This window comes from Phaethon aethereus, assembly GCF_964289735.1.
Source record: "Phaethon aethereus genome assembly, chromosome: 2".
NCBI lineage: Eukaryota > Metazoa > Chordata > Aves > Phaethontiformes > Phaethontidae > Phaethon > Phaethon aethereus.
In genome coordinates, this window is record NC_138582.1 from 146,591,805 (window position 1) to 146,609,479 (window position 17,675).

Consider the following 17,675-nt stretch of genomic DNA (forward strand, 5'->3'; position numbering starts at 1 on the left):
TTTGCAGGAGCAGTGGTTAAGCAGTTTTATTCTGCTCTCATTCTTCATGATGTTATTCATATAAAAGTACCTTGTTATTAATTTTCTTCTACTCTAAGGAGGAGTTATGGGAAGTGACACCATAATAGACTTAGGTAGAATAAGACTCATGGCTGGAGTTCCTAGGGGCTACCACAGTGAAAATAAGATGTAACAAATGCAGTATAATAAAGGGAGAAGGGGCAGCTTTCACTCTGAAATTAAACACCTAGGCTTTTACAGCTGTCTGTTTTAATTCATTCATTCAATTCTGTGTGTTAAAGTGTAACAAAATTAAAAATAAAATAAATTCCATCTTGGATTAATTGTTTGAGGCTTTTTAGTTTTTCAGCAGTCAAAGGAGTAACACGTTGAAACCACAGCACACAAAAGAGCACAAACATCCTTAGTGTCAATAGAAGCGTACTAATTTAAGTACAGCAATATAAATTGTGCTTTACCCAGTAGCTGGCTAATTGCTCCCTGGTCACACAAATTAAGATTCACAGCATCATCATAAAGGGACACAACAGATCTCAGTACTCTCAGGCTGTAGCGCATTTGTGCAAGTTTGTTGCCACGACCACCTGTTCCATGGAAACTGTTACCTTGACCAAAGAAAGGATCTGTGGAACAATCACAATGCATATTTTTTGAGGCAGACAGTGCATGTTCATAATAATAATATGCTCGGGAAAAAAAAAGGCTTATTAGTGTAAGTTAAAAACAAACAAACAAAATCCCTTAATGTTAGAAAGGCTTCTTGTTTAAAACCATCTAGTAATAAGCCTTTCTGTGTAGGGCTATACTTTTTACATTCATAAGAAAGGTGTGATTTTGGTGAACATTTAAAATTATTACAATCTTTTTAATCTTACTGGGTTAATGAGCAGTCTCCAAACTCAAAATATCTTCTCTAGCATGACATGTAATATCAACCTTGTGGTCTCCATTAGACCAAAATGAAAAATTCTTCCTAGTAAAACATAACAATTTTATGATGAAAACTATCCCTCCCCAGAAAACCGGTCCGTGAAATTGGGTGCAGGTAGTTATCTTTTTGCTTAGCGTATACTCTTAGCTGATGGCCACAACACATCTTTAGACTGGAAGCTGTCTTACTGTATACAGTTCTAAGCTTGAGTTAATTCATCCTGCCTCATGGCAGGAGTTACTGGTTGGACTTGTTGCCACAGTAAGTGCAGCTGACTAGCTTAAAACATGGGCGGTAGAGATGTGTGGCTGCCCACACAACTGACGGAATATCAAAATACCCAGGGAATGGGGCACCAGTTTATCCTTCAGTAGAAAAAAAACGTTATGGTAATTTTTTTTAGAAAGATTAGTTTCCTAAGTAACCTATGGAAAAAGAACCATCCTCACTTCACCAGTTTTACATTTTTCCTTCCTGTCAAAGAAACTAAGTTCAGCTGAGTTGTATTTTGAGGTTAGTGTGTATGAAAGCCATAAGCACCTACTGACCTTGGCCTATACACCATTCTAGAAACACAAGGAGAAGAGTATTTGCTTGGCACGACAAATATTTATCTACTAACAAAGGAGCCACTGAAGCTAAAATAGCAATTGCATGAAGCTGTAATTCTTCATATTGGGCAGCAGACCAGTCATGAAATCCAGGCTTTTGATTTGGTTTTACATAATAAAGCAAAGCTGGCATCACATCATTTTCACTGAGAAGCTGCAGAGTCAAGACAAAGAGAAAAAGAGACAGCTTACAGATTTCAGATGCAAATAAGAAAAATCTAAAGCAATGAGTCAACTTTATCTGTCCTACACTAAGAAAATTATTTTTTATTGAGAAAGTATGTCATCAACGCTGCAAGTACAGACAAACTCTGTTTATATTCTGTAGCATTCCCACAGACTGTGGTTTGTTAAACATTATTATGTTCACATGTATTTCAATAATGCTTTGCAGTCTCTTGTCAGCTAATTTTCCTAGCATGGTCTAGGTTTGTAACTTTTCTAAAATAGAAACTGTATGCTGCTTTCAGACGGCAGGACTTGGTCTGAAGCTATACATGAATTCTTGATTTGGAGAACAGCTGATTTCAGTCTACTGGACTATGCCAGAAGGACAGCTAAATAATACTCCTGTGATTTTTTTTGTCTTTTTTTGGTTTTTTTCCTTACTATATCTTCCTTCTGTTCTGTTACAACTTACCTGTACAGCACATGTGTCTTTGGATAAGACTCCTATTAGATTAAATAGTAACTTCTTCAGCTCGAAGTCCTCATAAGAGTAAGTAAGTTTAAGACCTTTTACCAAGGGGTTAGGAATTTTAACTATGAAGGAAATTATAGACAAGTTACAAAAAAATAATCATTGCAAGTAAAAATAGTGTAATTATGCAGTATGAAATCTCTTACCTTCAGTAAATGTTGCAAGTACTATTAACAGCTTTGCAAATCCACTTTCCTAATAGGCGTTCAAAAAACATATGTTAATTAAATTAAATTGCAGTGAAATTAAGACTTATGATTTAATTTTACTTTTGTTTTTTCCTTCAGAACACAGAGTTTAATGTATCCTATGGCAGAATAAACAGAATTTTATCAAATAAGCAATCAACCATTTGGACACTGTACAATACTAACTAACTACAGTCCTAAGGGTAAAATGAGTTAAACCCATGTCTCATTCAGTAAAAGTCTGAACTTGTATGGGGGGAGTCCGAAACACATGTATTCACTACTATAATCTACCACACAAGAAAACCGTATTCTCAGTACCGTTAGAGTTGTGTTTCTCAAAACGCATTTGTGCACATGTAAGCTTATACATCAGGGTCATCAGTACATACAATCTTGTGCCTTCAGTTGTGTGTACTAATACACTTATATTCAACTTCAGTGCATTTACAAGTAAGCACATGAAAACTGCATGTATGTGCAACATACATTTATAAATACTGCATATTAAAAATCCAGAAAATAAAATAATGTAATTCACAGCTTCTAAATGTCTAATTATATTATATTATGTCTAATATAACTACGGAGCACACTAGAGGCAAAAGAGCTTTGTTTCTGAGGTGATTAGAAACCATGGTTACCAGGACATTGCTCTTCTTGAGCAACAAAATACATTAACTTAGCATCAGTGCTTCAGCAAAGCCACCACAGGGCTTTCCACCAGCTCCCAACAGGAGCAGAGCCCACAGAACACTACACAGACACCCCACAGAATAAGGTGGTTCTATTAGTTTTGCAGCAGCTTCTTAGAGGTATCCCCAAAAAGTTGGGCTCAGATTTGTTCGGTCTAGCTCTTTAAGTTAGCATATACTCAAATGATTTTAACAATCAGAAAAATATTGCAAAAGTAATTTTAAAGAAATATTGAAGTACACAAATATATTGCCTATTAGCTTTTGTCTTTATGGTATCTATTCTCTGTACAAAGCCATTGCAAAGTGGTTAAATAAAGAACAACATTAAAACTTATTAACGTTTTCTCCTTGCTGATTAATGCAGTACTAAATTCTGATGGAAACCAGTAAGCAATTACCAAACAGAGAGTTTTGTTCTAACACAGAGATAATCATAATTAATATCATTACAAGCCTTACTTTACATGTATTTTCCAGTTTACTTGTGGTGAGAAAATAATTTTCCTTTTCAAAGGCTCAGACTCCTGTGCTCATTTCTGAATTACCTTAAATACAAGACTGAGTTTTCTGAAGTTGCTTGGATAGTACATTAAGAAAAAAAGAGAACATTTTGATGAAAATTTCTCTGGTATTATCTATGAGGCAGGATTCAAGGGTAATGTTAATGTTTTTGTCTACCTGATATTTATACCTTTTACCTTATCTCCACAAGTGAAGTAAAATCTCTAGCGAGGCTGAGGATACAGAATCTAAATTAAACCTTTCCATTTCTTCCTTGCACTGAACAATTTGTCTTCCTTGTAGTATAAGGAATTAAAAATATGTGTCCTGGTTATTTATCTTGCAGGAAAAACCTGCCCTATTTCTACAGCCAAGTTTTAGACATCAAATATGTTGCCGCAATAGTACAACAGACATTTCATAATGGTTAGTGATAGAACGGAAAGCTTGAATGAAAAATCTGTAATCAGATAATTTTACAGATTATAAAATCTATTTACTAATACAGTCAACTGTGAAATTTCTACTCAAGTTGAGAAATTAATTCCCCAAAAGTAATCCATTCCTGAACAGCCAATAGATCTACAGGAATTTGATTGCTTAATTATTCAGTATGTATGTCACATCTTCATTTAAAGTTCTAAATCTCAACTGTAAACCAAGAGAGTAAAAGAATATGAACATCTATAAAAAATTAACTTATCTGTAATTTGCCTCATAGAAATTCTGGAATATTACAGAAGAATGAGGCATCCACTTTTTAGGTAAGTCATGATAGTGCATTCTGACTACATTTATGTGACCTAGTCTTAGAAAAAATTTATGTGCCTCTTATTAACTGGGTGTAAGTAATTATTTTCTCAGCATCTTATTTAGATCTTCTGAGCTGATTTTTGGAGGACCCTTTTTGTTCCTGGTTATGAGGCACAGATACTTCAGTTGAATTTGGGCCATCTGAATATAGCCTGTACTCCTACATCTTCAAACAACAAATGATATTTAGTGCAAAACTCATTGTAACAGAATGGCACATCTGAGAATCTGTAAAGAACACAGGAGTTAATGTTAACTTTTGCACATGAATAGTGTTAGTGTAATTTTCTAAGTATTAAGTAAGGTTGATGCTAGTACTCCAGGCTGATGACCTACAGATTTAAAGTCTCTTTGAGACAAAGGGAATTGCAGAAAGAAAAATGGTTTCTTGCTCAGCAAATCTAAGAAACAGGAAAGCCCTGGAGACAGAGTAGAGCAAATATTAGAATCCTAATGGGGGAAAATATTGAGTATATAATAGCAAAGGAGAAGTTATTAGTCTCTGGAATATAACTATAAATACTTACAACCATAGGTGCTTCAGGGTTTTCAGCTATTAATGTGGCAATCACCAAGATGTCATTCCGTAGCTGACGATCATAATGCCGGAAACCATTCATGAGAAGGTCCACAAATACTTCTTTCAAAGCACTTAAAAGAAAGTGAAATGCATTTTACCTTTTCTTTTCATGTTCTAATTTTAGATAGTTCTAGGTATATGAATCCTCATTCAGCATAATACTTTTCAAAGCCATAGGGTTTAAGTGCAAGAGAAATAACTTAAAACGTTATTGTGAAATGGATTCTTATGTGTACCACTAGAATCCAACTTACGCATGTACGCAAGATACCTAATATTTACTCAAGCATGGAACTGTATGTTGTTGAATGATTATTAAGAAGAAATGGTCTAATCCTAAATAGTTAAAACAGTGTAACCCACTAAGGGAAAACCTGTTATTTACTCCAGCAGAGGATCTAGAACTAAGCTGTGTATATCATAGTATAGAATTTCCTACTAATTTTACAACATAAGCATTTCAACAGTGCAGTAATACTGGCCTACCAAGCCTAACATGTAAGTTTGAAAATGGTGGAATTAACTTTTTCATCACACAAAGCGGTAGGGCTATACCTCCTGCACTACGCAGCAGAGCACCTTGATCTCCCTCTTGCCCTGTAACAGGAACAACCCGTGGTGGATCGCTGGGTACATGAAATAGAGAGACTTGACAGTGAAATAGTTTTGAAGTTGACTGGATGTGCTTTTAGTTGGACCCTGGCCACTGAGTTTGCAAGCTACGTGGCAGGCACCTCTTGGATCATATATCATTTCCTGGCATCTCACATGCCAAAGTGCTATCTAACTTGCTGAAACAGAAACAGATGCCTGAGGGGTCTAAATCATGGGCTGCTTGGCTATGAGGTCTGATCCAGTAGTGCTTCCATTCTGGTGAATCAGATGTGCTAATACTGAAAACTTAATGAGGACTTAATGAAAGACCTCCAGTCCCCGTTTGTATTTTCTCTCGATTAATTTCAAAGAAAATGCAACACAATAGCAATGCTTTAGATGTCTCCAAAATTACAATATTAATTAATAAAATGCTTCCCTGTACTTACTGTACACATTCCAAGCTACTGAGCTGATTAACAACTTCTTCTTTCGAGGTGTTTTCTAACAGGTTCCATAGGATTTCTGAGGAGCGGAACACCAGCTGTCCTGAGGGATCAACACCATTTAGATACAAACAGAGTCTGCTGGCTGCTTGGACCTTCATCATAAGTCTGCAATTTACTTCTGAAATGATGAAAATCTGAATAATTAATTCCCTGTAGGTCAGTAATTGTTTTAGGCATGTTCAGAGAACAAACGATCTAAGATCTGAGGTAATGAGACTGTTGAAAGAACAGTTTATACTAACCAGAGCTGGAGAGATGCTGGAGAGCTTTAAGTATCCACAACTTCTCAATAAGTTGATTTTCAACTAATGCTAGTGACAAAACGAGAGTTTCTGCTAATCCTCCTAATTCAGCCATCTGAATTTTATAGTTGGCACTTGTTGGTTGGTAACCTGAACATACAATAGGTTTAGTTATAATGCAGTAAATATTCAGAATTTTGGTTACTTCATAAAATATTTATCCTTTCTCAAGAAAATTTTGAGAACAAAGTGTCATATTTCTTTAGTCCTAAAAACAATTTAAAAAATCTAATAAACAATAAGAGCTGCTTTTCTTCTATCTGAGTATTAATAGTGCCTAAAGCATATCCAACAGACTTAGCCTTAAGAAGACTAAAACTCTATATAAACAAATTAAATGCTTCCTAGAATTTACAGAATGAAAGAACAAGCAGGGTTACAGACCTTCTTCAGGTCATGCAATAAGTTGTTGGTGCAGGACTTAGTTCTCTTCTGTAGCCTATTCACTAAAAATTAATACCTCTTATCATATTACTTAAAATATATTAATTCAGCCTTTGATTTATAAGCTTAACTTTCTAATGTGTCCCTATTTTTACTTTCATCCATACATATGCAAATCCATATTTCATTACTGAAATACAGGGGAAGGGGAAGCACTGAGAAAAGAAATTTGTATCTGTATTTATGTCTATATTTATATATGCTAACTCATGAAAGTAAAGTTTATCTTAAATAGCTCAAAAATATGTATCAAATGACATGAAATGCAGAATTGGTAAGTGCAGATAATGCACATGGTAAAAAGAGTTTTAACGAAACATAAACTCTGATTGGCTCTAAGTTGGTATTACTTTATAGGCAACATAATTCTGCAGGATCAAACTTCGGCAAGATTTACATATATGCTTAGAGATGAAGAATTTGACTTAAAAAAATCAGACTGAAATACATTCTTCATTTCTGAGATAACATATCTTATTTTCTAAATCTGGAGGAGAAGAATAAAATCTCTCAACACTTAACTTACTTATCTTGATGGAATAATTTCAGATATACAACTAAATGCACACATAGCTGCTTGCAGGATTTGAGTCTTGTTTGTAAGGTAAAAATATAAATGCTTTCGTATTTCTAGAATCTTGTCAGATTCTAGAACCTGTCAGGGCTGTTGCAGCTGCAGCTTCTTTAGGCCTCCTAAAATAAATGAAAACTAGCAAGAGGGCACAGGAACTAGTGCCACGCTGTAGGAACACAGCAAGGGAGCACAGTAACATCCAGCATGCTCCCTCACCTGCGCTCTAGAGCAACAATACTGTGACAATGTTAATCTGTAGCTTGGCTGCCTATAAATCTAGTGCTGTCTCACAGCATGTGATCCTGTGCCCCTCTAGGAGGGGATCCATGACTGACTTTCACATAATCACAGAATCACTAAGGTTGAAAAGGACCTTCAAGATCATCAAGTCCAACCATTAATCCAGCGCCACCATGTCCCCTAAACCATGTCCTGAAGCGCCACATCCACACATTTTTTGAACACTTCCAGACACGGCGACTCCACCACCTCCCTGGGCAGCCTGTTTCAATGCCTGACCACACTCTTGGTGAAGAAATTTTTCCTAATATCCAATCTAAACCTCCCCTGGTGCAACTTGAGGCCATTTCCTCTTGTCCTATTGCTGGTTTACTTGGGAGAAGAGACCAACACCCTCGTCGCCACAACCCCCTTTCAGGTAGTTGTAGAGAGTGATAAGGTCTCCCCTCAGACTCCTCTTCTCCAGACTAAACAACCCCACTTCCCGCAGCTGCTCCCCATAAGACTTGTGCTCCAGACCCCTCACCAGCTTTCTTGCCTTTCTTTGGACACGCTCCAGCACCTCAGCATCCTTCTTGTAGTGAGGGGCCCAAAACTGAACACAGTATTCAAGGTGCGGCCTCACCAGTGCCGAGTACAGGGGCACGATCACTTCCCTACTCCTGCTGGCCACACTATTTCTGATACAGGCCAGGATGCTGTTGGCCTTCTTGGCCACTTGGGCACACTGCCGGCTCATATTCAGCTGGCTGTCAACCAGCACCCCCAGGTCCTTTTCCGCCAGGCTGCTCTCCAGCCACTCCTCCCCAAGCCTGTAGTGTTGCATGGGGTTGTTGTGGCCGAAGTGCAGGACCTGGCACTTGGCCTTATTAAACCTCATACAGTTGACCTCTGCCCATCGATCCAGCCTGTCCAGATCCCTCTACAGAGCCCTCCTACACTCCAGCAGATCAACACTCCCACCCAACTTGGTGTCATCTGCAAACTTACCGAGGGAGCACTCGATCCCCTCATCCAGATCATCAATTAAGATACTGAGTAAGACTGGCCCCAGAACCGAGCCCTGAGGAACACCACTTTGTCTGATAACAGCCTCTGGCACCATCACAAGGGGCAAAGGAATAAATAGGAGTGGATTTTGATGACAGCTTGCATGCCTATCTGTAATACCAGAGCATCATGCTTGAGCTCATATGCAGGCATCATCAGCCTCTGTCTGCAGAGACAAGTCACACAATTTATTCAAAGCCTATGCTCAAATGTGTCCATATAATATGCTCAATCAAATTTAGATGGGCTCAGATCTATCCCTCACAAGCAACCCAAGTGAAACCAGAGCTGCCTCTCTCCAGGCTACATACACAAAGTTGAAAATTACATTTCCCGTCTTATAATTCTGATCCTAACTACTCTTTCTTCCTCCATTATCCTCGTTTCAGAGAACTTATGACCACTTCACATTTTCTGGGTACTATTTAATCCTAATCCCATAAGTGTAATATTTAATTCCTTCTACATTGATGAACTAATTTCAGATTGCGAGTATGCATTTCTATAAAAACATGTTCATTGCACATTTGCCAATGCTATATATTTAATATGAGATACAGTAACTATAGTTATAAAGAAAAATTAATCCATAATCCAAAAGAACTGTTTCAAAGTAGCTCATAAAGGATCATAAACACTTGATTACTTGTGACACTTGAAAACACTGTGCTTTACCTGAAAGTAGTTTTCTCGGTAGCTCCATATTATAAAAGCTAACAACACACTTACAGATTTGTATTCTAACTCTAGAGCTTGGCACCCTCATCAAATAACCTGTCAGAAACAGAAAAAAAAGAAATTTAAAAAGTTTGTAATCTTTTTAGAAAGTAATCTTAATACTTCTGTTTACAGTACTTTGGTCATACCCCCTACACATCTGTCATTTCATGCAAAGCTTGATTATAAAATACTCAAGGGACAGGGACTCCCTCACTGAAGCAACAAAGGGGTCTTGGAGGAGTAGCATACAGTTAATCAAAAGGTCACCTCCTCTGCTTTATGGCTTGTAAGAGACTGGATGTAATTCCAGAAGTTGTGGAATTCCGAAGAAAGCTACTACACTACGCTGTTGTCATAGCTACCGTGTCAGAAAGTCTTCTTCTAGCAGACATGATATGACATAAAGGGAGCACAGAAGGAGATCTTTTTCCACAAGATAAAGAGAATTCAATTGAGAGCTACCAGTGCCTAACATGGGTAATATAAACAACCTTATGGATTTTTGTGTCTTTTTGGACATGCTACTCTAAAGAGAATCTGGAACTATCTGAAACCAGGAGGCCACTCTATCTACTTGGACCTGCAAAAATAAAGACTTCTAAAATTATTTTTTTCTCATCCACTTCAAGGACAATCCTTTTTTCATGTGTGACAGGCTGATTGTGTTATCTCTTTATCATTTAAATCTTACCATTAAGTGAGCTGATATATCACTCCTGCTCTATTCTGAATCCTTTTTGATCTACAGTACTTGCAGTATTTTCTTTGAAAACCACAAATGTGGCATGCAAAAAGATATTTTGGTACTAAGAGGACCAGTGACATTAAGACATGACTTTGATACCTTTTTCTTGACAGGTCTCTTAAAACAGATTTCTGAAAGATAAGAAGATCATGGCTCAGATGCAGCAGGAGGCTGAAGTCAGAACTGCCACTCCTAGTAAGGCATGACACTAAACTGACTTGTATTTTGCCTTTGTAGGTGATAGGTCTCAGGCTTTTGGGTTTTGAAGGTTTGAGCTGGGAGTCAAGAGTTAGTATTTCTCACTTGTTTCTTCCACTTGGTTTCAAAGAAGCAGGAAGGATACATGCTCTCCTTACCCCAGGCTTCAGTGTTCACAGTAATACACCAATTTCTCAGAGCAAAATGAAATTAAATAGGCTATAGACAGGTTTAGTTCTTCAGCTGTACTGATAAAGTTATCTCACGTAGTATTTGACATTGGCCAATAGGTAATTCTGCTACCTAATCTGCAGGTTAGCCGCACAGCAAAATAGGAATGGTTTCTAATACTAAAAAGCACAGAGGACTGAATGAATAATTGAAAGAAATTACTTACATTTACTAAGGAGGTAACAAGAAATTCAAATAATGCTAATAATACAGTTAAATTTATTATGGCATAATAAATAATTTTGCTGTGGCATACCAGTTTACACTCACCTAGTTGTGCAATGGATTTTGAAACTGCCACAGAATAGCTTACTTCATCAGATAATTTCTTTTTTTGAAATGGTAACCTGCAAAATTATATTAAAAAATATTACAACTACGCTTGAAATACCACAGGAAGAACACTTTAATCAACTCACCAGAAAATCTCAATAGTTTTTCTCTTCTTCCTTGACATTTTTTGCAAAAAAGGACACTTTTCTGAGGACAAATATATTCTTTGCAATGCTGATTCTACACTGAAATTTCCTGTTCCGAATCTAGCAATTACATTTTAGCAATTAGTGGTACATGCACATAGATAGTATTTTCATAATTTATATTTGATGCAGTAAGAAATACTGAATAAACAAATGTCATTTAAATGTGGAAGATCAAATCTTGGAACCTAGGCACTATCAGGCTATTGCAGAGCTAAACTATGCATACACATGTGCAGAGGTGGAAAAAAAGGATCATATCCCTGGGCAAGACCTCCTGAAATTGCTAAAAATAAAACCAATAAACTGACTCCAAATAGCCCAATGACAAATTTAGTTTTAAAAACAGGATATTAAGAAATATTCAATAATATTTGCAAAATACTCAGATATGACATAAACATGTAAGTGCTAAAAATTCTCTAACAGTAAACATTAAAATATTATGCCAAGGTCTCTGCAGCTCATAGTGTAGAAGCAGCTTTCTGGTAGGTTTACCTCTGTAAACATACTCAGAGAAAAAGAAAGGAGAGAGCAAATAATGGACTAAAGCGGGAGGGGGGAAGAAAGAGACAGAGAAAAAAAGTGTGAAGACAACAGGTAGACAGAAGCAGTTACGAAAGAGTGGAAAATTTTAATACAGGAATTCTAGTATCTGAAAGGAAATTTTAAATAACAGCCCCTGCCTCTAGTTAGAGGCTCCTCTTTGTCACATGAAGTAGTAGTGAATTGTGGGGGAATTTCCACAGTACAGAAATTAAAGCAAAACCCAAGGGTGCAATCTTCCAAATATTCATTGCAGAAATCACAATTATTGCTGAACTGCTGTAAGAAATGAAAAGTCTTACTCACAACTACATTTTATCAACTTTATACAGCCATTCTCAGTTTTGTCATACTTCTGCCAAACACCAAAGAAAATGAAACTTCATTATGTACTTTCTCATTCTCCACTGTGTGGCAGCAAAGGAAAGCAGTACAACTGATGGTGCCCAGGGAACTAAAAGATTCAGCTGAGAAATTCTATGTTTATTAAACCTAACAGCTGAGAAGCAGCCATGTAAAAACCTATTTGAATATCTGTTTTACTATGCAACTCATTTTCTGTCTGTCATAATTTTTCTCTTCCTTATTATCATAGAATCATAGAATCACAGAATCTTTGCGTTGGAAGGGACCTTTAAAGGCCATCTAGTCCAACTCCCTGCAATGAGCAGGGACATCTTCAACTAGATCAGGTGGCTCAGAGCCCTGTCCAATCTTACCTGGAATGTTTCCAGGGATGGGGCATCTACCACCTCTCTGAGCAACCTGTCCCACTGCTTCACCACCCTCGTTGTGAAAAATGTCTTCCTTAGATCTAGTCTAAATCTACCCTCTTTTAGTTTAAAACCATTACCCCTTGCCCTGTTGCAACAGGCCCTGCTAAAAAGTCTGTCCCCATCTTTCTTATAAGCCCCCTTGAAGTACTGGAAGGCTGCAATAAGGTCTCCTCAGACCCTTCTCTCCTCCAGGCTGAACAACCCCAACTCTCTCAGCCTGTCCTCACAGGAGAGGTGTTCCATCCCTCTGATCATTTTTGTGGCCCTCCTTTGGACCCGCCCCAACAGGTCCATGTCTTTCCTGGGCTGAGGGCTCCAGAGCTGGACAGAGGACTCCAGGTGGGGTCTCCCCAGAGCAGAGGAGAGGGGCAGAATCACCTCCCTCAACCTGCTGTCCAAGCTGGTAGCAGCAGCCCAGGATATGGTTGAGCCTTCTGGCCTGGGAGCACACATCGCCCACTCACCAGAGCAAAGTATTGTCTTCAATTATAATTAAATACAGGAGTAACTGTAGTTAGAAGCATTCCATAAGTAACTATTAAATTATTGAGGAGGAGCAAACTACTGACAAGTGTGGATAACACCTAAATTCTATTCTACAAATACTTTAAAGTATAGTATGACAATGAAGATGCCCAAAAGTTCATGCAATATGTTTTTAAATTAATTATAAATCACAAATCCTCCAGTTGTTGTGGTTCTTTCTTATCTGCAATATGGCTTGTCATTTTGTAAAGGTTACCTTCAAGTATTAAAGTGTCTTTGTGTCACTTCAGTTTTTTAAACTCATTTAAGAGAGCTTGTTTGAATCAGCAAAACACAGCAGGACTTAGCTGCTGACTCTTTTGAGGCCAGCAGTCCCAGAACAACTTACTGTAGGCAATAAGACACCTTGGGGAATCTTGCTTCCAAGCAAGCTGGGGCCAATTACAATATAGTTTTGAATGATGTAATACGTAGCTCCACAGATACTGAACTGCTAAAATGGGTCCCTCCTTCATGCCAACAGAAATCAGACTGAAGGAAAACACAGTTCATGAAAAGGAAGGGTCATATAATAGATGCCTTGTAGATATAGATGCCCTGTAGATAGATGCTGTATGGATATGTCAGTTGCCTTAGAAAACATATGAACATATTAATAAGTAGTGTTGAAATCTCTAAAAGAAGGGCTGAAGTACTTACCCACATAATTTAATAAGTTCACATAAAGGCTCAGTGAAAGCTTCTTGTTCATTCATTTTTTCTGCACACAGGTTAAGTATTTCAATTATTTGTGCTAAATCCTTAAGGGGCTTTTAATTTAAAGTTAAGGAACTCAGATTGTTTGTACTGCTATGAATCAGAAGAAGTTGAAAACTGTATTCATCATATTTCAGAGACACAACCAAGAAAAAACAAGGCCAATGCTTTGTTAGACACGTTAGGTGTCTAAAATGAAGCATATAAGTCAATACTTAGGCTTTTTGAAGGAGCCTTACTTTTACAGAAGTACAAGTCTTGCAAATCAGATTTAGCTTTCTTAGCAGCTGAACTCACTGGTCAGCACTGAGTATCTAAAAATATAGGATGAAAAGTTTTTACATCACAGTGTCAGATTTACCTGTCTAAATTCTGAGACAGCCTTGAGGTATTTAAATTCTTTCCTACTCTACTCCCAAGTGACTAAATCAAGTTTGAAAATCTGGACACAAACACATATTATCCAATTTAGGGTAGAGGCACAAGATCAAAAGAGAACAGATCACTGAGACTGAGAAGTTGCTACCAATCCACTGACTCATGGAAATTGCCTGTAAGTGCTTAGCCACAACTCAATTGTGAAGTAACGTGATAGCTTAAATCACTGTGGCAATTAGCTGAATTGTACAAAATTAATCACATTTCTCCATACGCCTTCACCCTCCCTAGTACTTCTGATTATTGGAAGCTTTTCAATTTGTACTGTAAATATGAAAACATTTTCAGATAAATTAGTCTGACTTTATTTTTCTTTAAAATGTCTTCTCACTGCAAGTCATTGTTATTTTATCTGCTGCTTCTTAAGTAGTGACAATTATTATGCTTGTCTATTCTGAATTCAAAGTACATTAATTACATTTTGAACACTTTCAACCACTGTACAGGTGAGGTCCCTCTACTGAATTTTGTAGTAAATTAATCTAGCATCCAATAACCCTGCTAACCTACCACCCTTGGTTCTGTGTGCACAAGAAGGCCTATGATGAGAACGTACGTGGACTACCACTGCTCTCCATGTGGAAGCATAGCACATCATAAAATGCTTTGCTGAAAAGTCCGAGTTTTATCGTATATAAAACACCATGACTTTAGAATTCTACAGAGTGGCAAAAAGGATACAAGCCCATTTTCAAAATGCTTGACTACCTTCTTGAGAGTTTTCAGCTGCTCTTTTTCCAAATCTTTCTTAAGTAAAAAAATGAAAAGAAAGTTTTAATTGCAGTTTGCCTTACAACATTAAATGATTATGTTTATCCTGTTAAGTTTAAATGAAAGTGGAAACCAGATTAAAAAATCACAAGACACGATAAAATTCTGATAGTGCTTTGCAGCAGGATTAGCTCCTTGATGAAGCCTCATTTCTAACTAGGGAGTCTGCGCTCTTGTAACTGAAGAGGCTTTTAAAAAGTCTATATTTTGTTCAAAACCGTGGGCTCTTTCTCTTAAATTCTTTGTAATTTTGTGAAAGACAACTAAGCAAATCAAACCTATGTCACATGACATAAATGTGTAAAAATGTAGACCTAAGTGGCTTAGAGTGGAGCTCTGCCACCACTAGGAAACAGTCTGCAAATTCAAAGTTGAAGATGACTGAAGTGAGGATTTGTCAGGGTGTGTCAGTGATATGCCGCATTCATTCCAGCTCTTCTGAGCACCTCCATGCTGGGCAAGCGCACTGCAACTCGAGGCAGGCCAGAAAGTTGTTTCAGGAATCTACAAGCCCAGAATCCTAAGGGCATTTTATCATATATCTTATACTCTCTAGAGAAGCTATTAACAATATCATCCAGCACATTTTTCTTCAGTCAGTAAGTTTATTCTATCAGCTCTGTATCAAAAGGGGGGGGAAAAAGGACACAAACTACTTCTCTGTGGGATATTAACTTAAAATGAGGTATGTTTCATCAAGTTCTTGTTTTAAGAATATAAATTATTAGGGTTTTAGATCAAAAATAACTGATGGATTAGTGAATTTAGTCTCCCAAATCTTCTTGTGGAGACCAAAAACAGTCTGTGGAAGCCCATGAGATGCTGCTCTCCTTTGTGCCTAGGTAGTCATATTTGTTCCTCAACACTGAACTTTGCATATTTTTCCTTCCTTTAAAAACACTTCCTTGGAGAAATGTTAGCAGTTAACTTGGGCAATTACATAAATTCCTGACATACTTTCTGTAACTCTGTATGTATTTGTGTTTCTCAGCTGTAGGTTTCAGCACTCAAAAACTCCCAGATAAGCTAGACACTTTGCATGTCTAGTTTTTAAATGCACATTCTTTTTGTTTTCTTTTTTTTTTTTTAAAGTGTCTGTGTGAGGACACACTGGGTTATCTATCTATCTATCTATCTATCTATCTATCTATCTATCTATCTATCTATCTATCTATCTATCTCCCTTTTTTTAATCTCTATTACAATGACCATCTTTAGAAGAAGCATTCCAATACCAGCACGAATACTTCAGCTTTGTGCCCTGTAGCGCCAGCCACCAGTGCCGCCCCGTTAGGGCAGGTACTAAAGGAATTGTATAAAACATTTTTTCTAAGCACCATTACTACCTGTGTACCTGAAATAACGAGGTATCAAGCTTACTTACTGAGTCTGAATCTTCAAGTATTTTGATGACGTGATTCAGATCCACTGGTCTTAACTGTGTAACCTGTAAGAGTCACACTTTTAACATTTTTTTTTTCACTGTTCTTAAAAAGTGCTTAAACCTTAAAATGTAGAAGTGCTGCATTCAGACAACATGAATCTACCCACGGACGGGTAAATCCAAGCTGTGTGTGGAGCACAAACCGGGGCTTGTTCTCAGCCCGACGTAGCGGCCAAGTCAAGCGAAGCCCAGCCAGGCCAGGGCAGGGCAGGCCAGGCCGGCACAGGCCAGGCCAGTGCAGGCCAGGCCAGGGCAGGGCAGGCCAGGCCAGGCCAGGCCAGGCCAGGGCAGGGCAGGCCAGGCCAGGGCAGCACCTCCCGGCCACGGGGGAGCTCACCTGGACGGCGCCGAGGTCCGCGCCAGCGTCCGAGGCGTTCCTGCTCCGCTCCCCGCGGCAGCGAGAGGGGCCGGGGGCCGGCGACAGGGCGGGGGAGCGGGCCGGGGTGCGGGATGGCGCCCGTGAGGCGGGGGGCTCGGCCACGGCCAAGGACGACATGGTGCCGATCCGCCACCGTTGCCTGCCTGCCCGCCCGGCCCCCCGCCGCGCCGTGCCGTGCCGTTGCCATGGGAGCGGAGCGGCGCCACCTGGCGGCGCCGGGACCCAGGCCCGTGGCGGCCTCGCGTGCGTCCCCCCTCCCGCCGGGCTGGGCCGGCTCGGCGGGGCTGCCGCCGGCCTGTGCGGACCGCCGGGTGCTCCCCGCGGCCTGCAGGCCCCAGTCCTGCCCCGCCTGCCTCATGCCGGTGCTACATCTGTACGGCTCTGCGGGGACACCCTCCTCCACCCTGCCAGTAACGCCATTTCATGCCCCATTATAAAATGCTTCTTCAGCCAGAAAACCATTTCCCCACCCATGTGCAGTGCAGAGGCTGGGCTCTTCCCACTTGCTGGGGAGCTGGAGTAGAGAGGCTGGTCAACCCGTAACTTCTGAACATGAAAATCACCCACCCCGAGAGATGACCGTGGCAAACCCTGGCATAGATGGGACAGCCCTGTCTGGGGCAGCCTGGCTGCGGGAAAGAGGGGGAAAGGAATCTTTCCTCTGCATAGGCTGATACAAAACAGATACGAGACCCTTTGTTGGGTTTATGCCTAGAGGAAGAGAGCTGGGTATCCAGAAGTGGCTGCAGCAAAACGTGACACCTCACGGTGTGGCCCCAGGCACTCTGCTGGGCTGCTCATTTCAGCTGCCCTTCGTGAGACTTGGACACACTTCGGACAAGTTGCAGTCTTTGACTGCAGGCACTGTTGATATCAACCTCAGTTTTCATTAACAAGTAATTTTTAACCTCTGTGATTCCAAAGAAACATTTGAATACGTGAATAAATTT

The 17,675-nt window shown here is 39.2% G+C and overlaps 1 protein-coding gene across 1 annotated transcript in view; it reads right to left on the bottom strand.

The window, feature by feature from the left end:
• Positions 1-16,912, bottom strand: part of CFAP69 (cilia and flagella associated protein 69) — a gene marked incomplete at both ends in the record, with an annotated part of 30,088 nt that extends 13,176 nt beyond the window's left edge. The window contains 14 exon segments of the mRNA XM_082014613.1: positions 480-644; positions 1,501-1,717; positions 2,204-2,325; positions 2,410-2,458; positions 4,991-5,114; positions 6,087-6,264; positions 6,389-6,538; positions 9,432-9,530; positions 10,921-10,997; positions 13,637-13,746; positions 14,813-14,878; positions 16,287-16,349; positions 16,684-16,852; positions 16,854-16,912. Of these exon segments, the coding sequence (XP_081870739.1) occupies positions 480-644; positions 1,501-1,717; positions 2,204-2,325; positions 2,410-2,458; positions 4,991-5,114; positions 6,087-6,264; positions 6,389-6,538; positions 9,432-9,530; positions 10,921-10,997; positions 13,637-13,746; positions 14,813-14,878; positions 16,287-16,349; positions 16,684-16,852; positions 16,854-16,912 (1,648 nt within the window).
• Between the last annotated feature and the right edge of the window lie 763 nt (positions 16,913-17,675).